The 11,968-nt window shown below is 43.1% G+C and overlaps 1 protein-coding gene across 8 annotated transcripts in view; it reads right to left on the bottom strand.

The window, feature by feature from the left end:
* The window catches only part of MLF1 (myeloid leukemia factor 1), a 44,188-nt gene that overhangs the window by 6,593 nt on the left and 25,627 nt on the right, over positions 1 to 11,968 (bottom strand). For 3 of the 8 annotated variants that reach the window (XM_070753514.1, XM_070753516.1, XM_070753517.1), the window contains 3 exons: positions 11,111 to 11,155; positions 4,861 to 4,947; positions 2,692 to 2,820 (listed from right to left, as the gene is read on the bottom strand). In XM_070753514.1, coding sequence (XP_070609615.1) covers positions 2,692 to 2,820; positions 4,861 to 4,947; positions 11,111 to 11,155 — 261 coding nt within the window. Of the gene's footprint in view, positions 1 to 2,691; positions 2,821 to 4,860; positions 4,951 to 11,110; positions 11,156 to 11,968 lie in introns of all 8 variants that reach the window. The other 5 variants (XM_070753515.1, XM_070753521.1, XM_070753520.1 and 2 more) reach the window with 3 other exon arrangements.

Here is an 11,968-nt window from a genome sequence, read left to right as displayed (position 1 = left end):
TATGAAGCCTAAACTAATCATAAATTAATTTAGGAAGCTTAAATTAAAATCAGAAAAAAGAATATATAGTGCAGAAGGTGAGCGCCTATATAAAACTTCACTCACTATGCTACGGAAGTTATATTTGAGGGTGGAGGTGGAAAAGAACAGCTCCAGCAACAAAAAGCACACGTAAAACAATTTGGTTGCATGCACAATCATGTCTCCAAATTATGTCTTTAGTATGCATGTTGATTCACATATAGAGAAACTGGGCACAAATTCCAGTATTTTAACGTTTCAACATTGTTTCATGAGAATGGTTTGAAAACTATCATAGCCTCATCTAAATATAGCCGGTGAATGGAACTTTTCAGCTACAGAGATAAAGAGCGTTCTGCTATTTGCCACATGAAAGGAACACTAACTATCTCGACAATCTTGGCTACTACTTATCAGCATGCCCATAAGTATATTATTAGAAGCTTTTTGATAAAGAAGTACTGGCTGAACTCTGGAGAGATTTGCTGTGGGCTATTTTCATCAGTTTTATCTTGCTTGCATGCTGTGTTTTATGAACTTGATGTTAAGGTTCAAATTCAAACGTCTTAGCCAAATTAGATGGCAACACCTATGAGCAAAACAACAAAGGGGCTTTTTAAACATCAGATGCCATCGCTTCAAAGTCAAGTTTTAATTTCAAACGTTTATACTAATTTTCCAATGTTTTGTTCTATTGCATAATAATATATTTATGCCTATGGAGTGTTGTGGTTGGCTCTGACCCAGCTCCTGCCCCAGGGAATGTGGAGGTGGATGCAGGGGAAACTTCAACATGTCACAGGCCTGTGTTATTGCTGACAGAGTCAGTTCAGAGTTTAGTTTCCTCGGACGAAGAAGAAGGTGGGAGTGACTCAGCAGAAGGGGGCTTGGCGCACAGCCCAGGCAGTCAATCTCCCTTATCTTCCATTGATTCGGATGAAGACGTTTTGGACCCACGCAAGCGCAGAATTATGTGTAGAAGAGACCAAGTAAGGACATATTACAGGAGATAAGAGCGACAACCTGTGTTTGGGTGGGGCTCCAGTAATTAGGGCTGCTGCTATAAATAGCAGCGTGTGGGTTTGGCCGTTGTGGAAGAGTATCTGATCGCAGTTTGTCAGGAATCCTGTGTTGCTGGTTTCTGGACTCTGTTGATTTTTCACGCCTTTGAAAACAAAGCAGAGCAACGTGTGTGTGTGTGTGTGTGTGTGTGTGTGTCACTTCATTGGAAGAAGAAGGGATGTGAAGTTTCTTCACAGCTGCTAGCTAAGTACTTAATGACTGCTTAAGGTTAATTGTACAGACTACCCGGTTGTTTAGGGACGAGTGCTCTTTGCAATACAAAAAGAGTGCTTAGTTTATTTTGAATTTTGGGATAAAGAACATTGTTTTGAATTTTCAAACGTGTGTGTGTCTGAAATTTGTACTCTTGAATTTTCAGGAGGCTCCTACCAGAAAGCCCAGCAGAACACGGAGTTAGAAGCACATATAAAATTAGAGTACAGTGGTCCCTCGAGTTTCGCGATCTCGATCTTCGCGAAACGCTATATCGCGAGTTTTCAACCCGGAAGTAAACTCCACCATCTGTGCATGCGTGCCCTTCCACGCATGCGTAGATGGTGGAGTTTCCCCGCCGGGCAGAGGCTTCCCTGGGTCTTCCCCCTCTTGCCCCGGTAAGGCGCGAGCAATGGCGTGGGCGGGTGGGCGGCACACGCGCGGGGAAACCCCAGGGCCGCTTCTCAGCTGAGAAGCGGCCCCAGCAACAGCGCGGGGGGCGGGCGGCACGCGCGGGGGGAAACCCCAGGGCTGCTTCTCAGCTGAGAAGCGGCCCCAGCAACAGCGTGGGGGGGGCGGGCGGCACGCGCGCGCGCGGGGGAAACCCCAGGGCTGCTTCTCAGCTGAGAAGCGGCCCCAGCAACAGCGTGGGGGGGCGGGCGGCGCGCGCGCGCGCGGGGGAAACCCCAGGGCTGCTTCTCAGCTGAGAAGCGGCCCCAGCAACAGCGTGGGGGGGCGGGCGGCGCGCGCGCTGCGCGCGGGGGAAACCCCAGGGCTGCTTCTCAGCTGAGAAGCGGCCCCAGCAACAGCGAGGGGGGGGCGGGCGGCGCGCGCGCGCGCGCGGGGAAACCCCAGGGCTGCTTCTCAGCTGAGAAGCGGCCCCAGCAACAGCGCGGGGGGTGGGCGGCACGCGCGCGCGGGGGGGAAACCCCAGGGCCGCTTCTCAGCTGAGAAGCGGCCCCAGCAACAGCGCGGGGGGTGGGCGGCACGCGCGCGCGGGGGGGGAAACCCCAGGGCCGCTTCTCAGCTGAGAAGCGGCCCCAGCAACAGCGCGGGGGGGTGGGCGGCACGCGCGCGCGGGGGGGGGAAACCCCAGGGCTGCTTCTCAGCTGAGAAGCGGCCCCAGCAACAGCGCGGGGGGGGGGGGCGGGCGGCACGCGCGCGGACAAGCAGCAGCAGCGAGGCGGCGGGGAAACCCAATCTTCGGCTCCTCGCTGCTGCGGTGGAAATAAAAAAACCATCTGCGCATGCGCAGATGGTGTTTTTACTTCCGCACCGCTACTTCGCGACAAATCGATCATCGCGAGGGGTCCTGGAACGGAACCCTCGCGATGATCGAGGGACCACTGTAATACTATTATTAATTAGAAGAGGATTCCCAAAATATTATCATACCCCTCCTGGAGCAGTCCGTGTCTGGGCTGAAGCTTGGAAAACTTTTGGCGGTTCATCGCCCTTCTTGGAATAGGTCATCACGGAGGACGAACTGTAGGAGTGAGCATTTGGATCAACTGCCATTTTATCCTGGAGAGAATAATATAAAACAAGTAATTGTTTACTTGTTTAATTTAAAACAAAACAAGACTACCATTAGAGTACAGAATGGAAGCCAACATTGAATGGATATGTGCAGTCCTCTATCACAAGGCTGTAACTTCTTCTTCTTCTTCTTCTTCTTATTCTTCTTCTTATTATTATTATTATTTATGAGATTTGTATGCCGCCCCTCTCCGAAGACTGGGGCGTGGAGGGGGCAGAGAAATCCTGTAAGAATACTATGGGGCAACCAACATCGACAGAATTGCCTTAATATGCCAGGCCTGCAAAATGTTCTGAAGCATTATGTAAACTTACCCATTCACTTGGCGAATAAATTTAATAGAAGAGCTGATTTTGGAACTGTCAGATGCTGGAAAGAAGTAGAAGTCTACTCTAGTGCTGTTTGATAGTAAGTTTTTCAGGACTAATTTCTTTCTTTCTGGCAATCAGTCGAAAGCTTAATTTTATTTATTTATTTATTCGATTTTTATGTCGCCCTTCTCCTTAGACTCAGGGCGGCTTACAACATGTTAGCAATAGCACTTTTTAACAGAGCCAGCATATTTCCCCCACAATCTGGGTCCTCATTTTACCTATCTTGGAAGGATGGAAGGCTGAGTCAACCTTGAGCCGGTGATGAGATTTGAACCGCTGACCTTCAGATCTACAGTCAGCTTCAGTGGCCTGCAGTACAGCACTCTACCTGCTGCACCGCCCCGGCTCATTAGTACAAATATGCATGGCCTGATAGGTATTTCCATCCATTTTTTTAGGCATCGGTTATGATTTATCTAAGGCCAGGAGGGAGGATGAAACTGAAGAGAGTACCACATTATGTTGTGAAAATGATTCTAACAGGAAATATAAACTCCACAGTTTCCATTACAGAAGATACAACTTAAGACTGAAATTAAAAACTATCAATTGATAATAGTGCACTGCTAACCTCTTTCTCTAAGGCAGTGTTTTCAGACCGGTGGAGGTGGCAGTAGGGAAAGGGGAAGAGAAGGGATGGTTGTGCATTGGAACATCATCTTTCAACTGTGGCGAGGGGGGTGTTTGCCCAGGTTCGCCTGGTGCACCAGTTGCGGCCCTATTTGGACGGGGAGTCATTGCTCACAGTCACTCATGCCCTTATCACCTTGAGGTTCGATTACTGCAACACTCTCTACATGGAGCTACCTTTGAAAAGTGTTTGGAAACTTCAGATCGTGCAGAACGCAGCCGCGAGAGCCATTGTGGGGCTTCCAAGATTCGCCCACTTTTCTTCAACACTTCGTGGCTTGCATTGGCTGCCGATCAGTTTCCGGTCACAATTTAAAGTGTTGGTCATGACCTTTAAAGCCCTACATGGCATTGGACCAGATTACCTCTGGAACCGCCTGCTACCGCACGAATCCCAGCGACCGATAAGGTCCCACAGAGTTGGCCTTCTTCGGGTCCCGTCGACTAAACAATGTCGTTTGGCGGGCCCCAGGGGAAGAGCCTTCTCTGTGGCGGCCCCGGCCCTCTGAAACCAACTCCCCCCGGAGATTAGAACTGCCCCCACCCTCCCTGTCTTTCATAAACTACTCAAGACTCACTTATACCGCCAGGCATGGGGGAGTTCAGATATTCCTTCCCCCTAGGCCATTACAAGTTATGCATGGTATGTTTGTGTGTATGTTTGGTTTTATAATAAGGGTTTTTAGTTGTTTTATTATTGGATTGTTACATGCTGTTTTTATTGTTGTTAGCCGCCCCGAGTCTACGGAGAGTGGTGTTATACAAATCCAATAGATAGATAGATAGATAGATAGATAGATAGATAGATAGATAGATAGATAGATAGATAGATAGATAGATAAATGTGAGCTCTCACCACTTAGTCCATTCTGAACCACGGACTGGTTCGGAATGGGCTAAGACCCCGCACCAGGACACGGACTAGGGGTTTGGGGAGCCCTGCTCTAAGGAAATTATTTCCCCCCCTATCATTTTAATGAATAATATTCATGACAAAATTAACACAAAAACTTTACTTACAAAATTACTTTGCAATTCCACCATATTATTTCTCATGTTTGACATCATTCGGTCCATTGCAAAGAACGGATTTCTGAAATTCATGTTCTGCTTCAACAGAGAGGAAGAAATAGAAACAATCACATGCTTCAAAACTCAGACATTTTATGACAATTCATTCATGTACAGGTGGGGAAAAGAAGCGCACTTTTGCAGACATCAGAAGACAGGGCAATAGATATAGCAATTATGAAGAACAACGGTTAAAAAAAGAAAAGAAAATGAGAGTGATGCTTGGTCTTTTATGAAACGGTCCCCTTTTGCTATTATACTCTTCTCAATTCAAACTGTAGTCACACAAGGCGAACCGCCGGAAATTTATCTAAGCTAATACAAGGTAGTGTGCAAGAATAGACTGCTGGAATATGTTCAGCCACATTTTCTAAAGAGTCACTTCCAAGTTTTATCAGCAGGTGAAATTCCAAACTGTGAGACAGCCAACATCACATCTAGTTTGGCCCTTAGTCAAATATATTCCTGGAAAAGATTGTCAGATCAGGCATACAAATGTATGTCTGTAGAAGTATCAGAAAGGCTTTCCTTATTAACTTTAAGTAAAACTGAATCAAAATACGATGTCCTAGATTTTAAACTCACTACCCAGCCATTAAAGTAACAAGTTATCCCAACAATAGCTATTTCACATATTAAAAATAGGTTTGAAATATCACTGTAATCTGTTTTACCATAATGAAAATTTAGAATGCAGTGGCAAAGCCTTGTTTCTGTCTTATCGCTCCTGGTTATGCTTGTTATTATTAAGCTACAGAACACAAAATGAAATCTTGGCTAGGCTATAGTTAACCATATGCGAGGTGGGGATGGGGATGTTTTTGTATGGGTTACTTCAATGGCTACACCTAGATTAATCACGGCATAAACTAGATTCTCTTCTGTGATTTAGCACAGTGCAATTTAAGAATACAATTGTACGTGAAAGAAGATACACACTAATGACAGAGCACAACACTTGCATGGCCCACTGTTGACTCAGTTCCATTGTCTAAAATGGGAATGCAGTTACCATGACTTCTGTTTACACTGCTATCGCATGTTACTAACATTCCAGCCAAAGCATTAATTCCTTTACAGACCACAGGGAAGGCTGCAGCCGCAGGGAAAATGTTATAGAAATCCCAGTAAATTCGCTGAAAATATTAGCATGTAAATGCATGGCTCACATACAAAATGAAAGAAGCAACAAAGCAATGGAGAAAACTAAATGAAACCAAAGAACGTCCAATTCACTGCCATGTACGCTCTTAACCTTTCTCTCTTTCTCTCATGCTCTCTCTCTTTCTATATTTTCCCCAATACTGGAGTGTCACAGAATTTGGAAAATTGGATGAGAGGAAGTAAAAGTAAACAACAAATGGTTGAAAATAAAAAAAAACGGGACTACAGAATTTGGGCCATTTAAAAAAAAAACTTTGACCAGAACAAAAATGATGTCTCCCATTCCTAAGTTGGCCAAATTATTTACAATCCTTTTTCTCTGACAGTAAAAATATAAAAGTCATAAATAGTCATTTTGATTTATAACTGGCTTACCAACTTTCATTGGGCAATAAAGTCACTACAGTGGTACCTCGAGATACGAGTTTAATTCGTTCCTGACCTGGGCTCTTAAGTCGAGCAGCTCTTATCTCGAACGACTTTTCCCCATAGGAATTAATGTAAATAATTTTAATTGGTTCCAGCCCTCAAAAAACTCACAAAGTTAGTCTAAATTATGCAGAAAGACAAGTTTTTAATGAAGAAATGTACATGTATATATAAATGAATAATGAAGTTTCTTTCACTTAACTTGTAAACTTTCTTAAACTTTTAAATTTACATATGTTCAACTTCTCTGCCACCCAATCCTGTAGGACAGAGGTCCCCAACCCTTTTTGCACCAGGGACCGGCTTTAAGCGATCAAGAGAGGAATGGGTGAATGAATGGACGGAGGGTGGGAAGGAAGGAAGGAAAGAGGGAAGGGACAGGAACAGAGGAAGGAAGCAAGGAAACTTATGAAAGGGGAGAGTAAGAAAGGAATGAGTGAAGGGAGGGAGGGAAGAAGGTGGGAAGGAGAAAGAAAAGAAGAAATAGAGGAAGGGAAGGTAAAAGAGAGAAAGAAAAAGAGCTAACTTCCGTGTTCAGCTTCAGGAGACAGCTGCGAAGCCGCGCGCGTGTTTTAAAAGGTTGCAGCCGGCCTGGGGGGCTCGGGGGGGTGCTGGCAAGCCCCCCAGGCTGGCTGCAAGCACCCCCCGAGCCCCCCAGGCCGGCTGCAACCTTTTCAAACACGCGCGCCGCTTCGCAGCTGTCTCCTGAAGCTGAACGCGGAAGTTAGCGTTCGGCTTCAGGAGACAGCTCCTTGGCGCTTGTATCTCGAATTTGGGCTTGTAAGTAGAACAAAAATATCTCTCCCCTCCCAGCTCTTATCTCGAGTTGCTCGTAAGTAGAGCAGCTCTTATTTCTGGGTTCCACTGTATCTTTTAAATTATCACCTGCAATTATGAAAGTTAAGCAATGTTTAGGAATCCATTGATGGAATTACATCTAATGATTGAGCAGAGGTGGCGCAGTGGTTAGAGTTCAGCACTGCAAGCTACTTCAGTTGACTGCTTGCTGCACTTTAGCAGTTCAAATCTCATTGTCTCAAGATTGAGTCAGTCTTCCATCCTTCTGAGGTTAGTATAATGCGGATACAGATTGTTGGGGGCCATATGCTGACTCTGTAAACTGCTTAGAAATGACTGTAAAAGCACTATGAAGCAGTATATAAGTGTAAGTGCTATTGCTAATGATGTCTTTGTCCCTTCTCCTAAACCTGCTCTGAAATGTGAGAAACATTAGTATAGTTATTATTGTTATTTTAGATTCTAACTATTAGATTTGTCATGGTATATTGTTTTTATCATTGCTGTGAGCCACCCCGAGTCTACGGAGAGGGGCGGCATACAAATCTAATAAATAATAATAATAATAATAATAATAATAATAATAATAATAATAATAATAATTAGATGGAAAATCCAATTAATAAACAAAATATTAATTCTTTCATAATAGCTAATATAGCTGTTCATTAGCTAATTAGCTATTCATTTTTAGCTGTTAATTAGCTATTCAGTAGTCATAGGTTCGACTACTGTAATGCTCTCTACATGGGGCTACCTTTGAAAAGTGTTCGGAAACTTCAGATCGTGCAGAATGCAGCTGCGAGAGCAGTCATGGGCTTACCTAGGTACGCCCATGTTTCACCATCACTCCGCAGTCTGCATTGGCTGCCAATCAGTTTCCGGTCACAATTCAAAGTGTTGGTTATGACCTTTAAAGCCCTTCATGGCATCGGACCAGAATATCTCCGAGACCGCCTCCTGCCGCACGAATCCCAGCGACCGATTAGGTCCCACAGAGTGGGCCTTCTCCGGGTCCCGTCAACTAAACAATGCCGGTTGGCGGGTCCCAGGGGAAGAGCCTTCTCTGTGGCGGCGCCGGCTCTCTGGAACCAACTCCCCCCGGAGATTAGAACTCCCCTACTCTTCCTGCCTTCCGAAAACTCCTTAAGACTCACCTTTGCCGTCAGGCATGGGGAAACTAAACATCTCCCCTGGGCATGTTAATTATACATGGTATGCTTGTGTGTGTGTTTGCTATTACATGGGGCTTTTCTTAAATCGTTAAATATTTTAATTAATTGGATTGTTGTGACTGTTTTTACTTGTTGTGAGCCGCCCCGAGTCTTCGGAGAGGGGCGGCATACAAGTCCAACTAATAAAATAAATAAACAAATAAATAAATAATTAGCTATTCATTATAGCTAATTTCACATAGCTAAGTACTATAATTCTTATACTGTATTCCCAATTAACACTCCCCACAGGATACTACATAAAGATGATATAATCATTTCTATCTGAATGATATGCCCAAGAAAAAAAACAGGAAGAAAAATATTTTGATCGGAAAAAGAATATAAGAATTAAAAATGGAAGCAAAAGGCCTGCAAAGATATTCAAATAATATCTTCGCCATATTAAGTTAGATTCCCTTCTGTTTCCATTCAAAAGTATTGGCCAATATATGCTGCTTCACAATTGATTATAGAACAAGAAATTAATATTTTGATATTCTGCAATGGAGAAAAAAAATCAATAATAATAATAATAATAATAATAATAATAATAATAATAATTTATTAGATTTGTATGCCGCCCCTCTCCGAAGATTAACGTGCTGCGTTTTTAGAGAGTATTTTAAGAAAGAAACTATAGTAATGTATATACCAGAAGTTTTCACAGCAATTAGAGTATATATCTGCTGCACGAATCCCAGCGACCAGTTAGGTCCCACGGAGTGGGCCTTCTCCGGGTCCCGTCAACTAAACAATGTCGTTTGGCAGGACCCAGGGGAAGAGCCTTCTCTGTGGCGGCCCCGGTCCTCTGGAACCAACTCCCCCCGGAGATTAGAATTGCCCCCACCCTCCTCGCCTTTCGTAAGCTCCTTAAAACCCACCTCTGCCGTCAGGCATGGGGGAACTGAGATACTCTTTCCCCCTAGGCCTTTACAATTTATGTATGGTATGTTTGCTTGTAGGTATGATTGGTTTTAAAATAAGGGTTTTTTAGTTGTTGTAGTACTGGATTTACATGCTGTTTTTATTATTGTTGTTAGCCGCCCCGAGTCTACGGAGAGGGGCGGCATACAAATCCAAAAAATAAATAAATAAATAAATAAATAAATAAATATTGTAATAGGAAGTGCAGGAGAACTTTGCAGATTTTTTCACTGCTTTTTTCTTCTCCAAATAATGTAAGTTCCCCTATATTGAACTCCATGCTAAAAGCCTTTGAGCAGGTCCAAAAGAAGAGACACAGAGACCTCTCTCACCAATTAATATATTTCAAATATCATCCTAGTATAGCATCAGTCACATATTCCTTATAATGGCCTTGGACAGAAAAAGCTGGGTCTTACTTTGATTCAAAAAGGACAAATAAAAGCATATTTTTTCCCGGCAGCAAATAAGCTTGCTTGAATTGTTCTGTGACAAAAGAGCCAAAATATGTTCAAAGAGCCCATGACCTGAGTATATAACTGACCCCAGCTTTAATTGCTACCTGCTCAATATATATTGTTGAAATGATTTAAGACTATATGGCTGAATGACACAAATAACTATACAGTGGTGCCTCGTGATACGAACCCCTTGTGATACGAACCCCTTGTGATACGAACCTGGGGTTCGGAAATTTTTTGCCTCTTCTTACGAACTTTTTTCGGCTTACGAACCCACCGCAGATCGCAAAATGGCGCTCTGCTGGGTGCCGCCGCCCGGCTGTCACCTTCTGAAACAGCTGGAGGGCTTCTCGGTGTTCTCCCGAACACCGAACCTGGAAGTTCAGGTTCAGGTTCCAGAGGCCGCCGAGAAGCACACGGCTGTTTCAGAAGGTTACAGCCAGGCGGTACCGCTCAGCGAAGCGCCGTTTTTGCGATCGGTGGCGGTGTTTTTGGCCGATTTGGAGGCTAGAAAGGAGGTGGGGAATCCCAATAGGGAATTCCATGGGCAGAGCTTTGACGTCACAAAGACCCCGGCTGTTTCAGAAGGTGACAGCAGGGCGGCGGCGCTTCTCGGCAGCCGCCCGAACCCGAAAAGTTCAGGTTCGGGAGAACGCCGAGAAGCCCCCCGGCTGTTTTAAAATGTGACAGATGGGCGTGGCGGCGCCCAGCGGAGCGCCATTTTGCGATTTCCCCCCCTTTTTGCACGGATTAATCGCTTTTACATTGTTTCCTATGGGAAACAATGTTTCGTCTAACAAACTTTTCGCCTTACGAACCTACTTCCGGAACCAATTAGGTTCATAAGACGAGGTATTACTGTATTATGAATATATTGATTATATACTGTATATAGTCTCACTATATAATATAGATTAATACAAGGAAAGTCACTGGAAGCTATTATTCCTGTCATAGTTTTATTATACAGAATAATAAAAGATACCTTTGGAAATTGTAGCATCATTTTAAGCTTCACATACACTTCATAGGTATTATAACAATGATTTCCCCAAAAGGGGTAAAAAAAACACACGAAACAGTTTCACAAAATGAAACAAGCGTACTAAAATGCAATTATAAAGCAAAATGCAAGATGCTCAGTTTTAGAACAAGACATGTCCACATCACCAAAGAAAATTGAATATGTGTGTGCAATATACTAACCATGCCACCAAAACAGCCAAAAGGCATAAGCGGATAACCCATGGCCTAAAAGAAAAATTGCAGATCGTATAAATTGCAGCATTAATATTATGGTTTTAAAATATGGTTGAATGTGAGTGCATCTGGATTCAACCTTTCTTGAAATCTGCTGTTAAAATAGCTAAGAAGCCTACACATTTTCTATCATCAACATTTTCACCACATTAAAAAAAAGCAAAAGTTTTGTATTATTAAACTAGATAAGAATCTTGCAATCCCTATTTCTATACACCTGCATGTTTTTTTTACTGAAACCTTAATGTTCCTATTCACACTTTCTTTTAAAAAAAATCACCTATTCCCTTCAAATATTCCATTTATATATACATATATATATTAGCATAAACTGAATTTAAACCAGTGTTTCCCAACTTTGGCAATTTGAAGATATCTGGACATTTGCTGGCTGGGGAATTCTGGGAGTTGAAGTCCAGATATCTTCAAGTTGCCAAGGTTGGGAAACACTGATTTAAACTATATTTACTACTTCATAATCCCAATGCATTCCATAAAATTTTCTTAAGACCCCTTGGGAAAAAAAGAGAAGAATACTACAACTAGAACGATCATATCGTCCACATCATTACGACAGCAACCCGTATCAACCATCAGAGCCAGTCGATATGTGTGATACATTTTTAAATGCTCACTTGATTGAGTTTCATGTTTAATGAATAAAAGATGATGATGATTATGATAATAATAATAATAATAATAATAATAATAATAATAATAATAATAGTACAGTGATACCTTGTCTTACAAACTTAATTGGTTCTGGGACGAGGTTCTTAAGGTGAAAAGTTTGTAAGACGAAAC

The sequence above is a fragment of the Erythrolamprus reginae genome, chromosome 5 (assembly GCF_031021105.1).
Source record: "Erythrolamprus reginae isolate rEryReg1 chromosome 5, rEryReg1.hap1, whole genome shotgun sequence".
NCBI classification, from domain to species: domain Eukaryota; kingdom Metazoa; phylum Chordata; class Lepidosauria; order Squamata; family Dipsadidae; genus Erythrolamprus; species Erythrolamprus reginae.
Note: the sequence above shows the minus strand (reverse complement) of the source record. Positions and strands in the feature narration are given on the sequence as shown.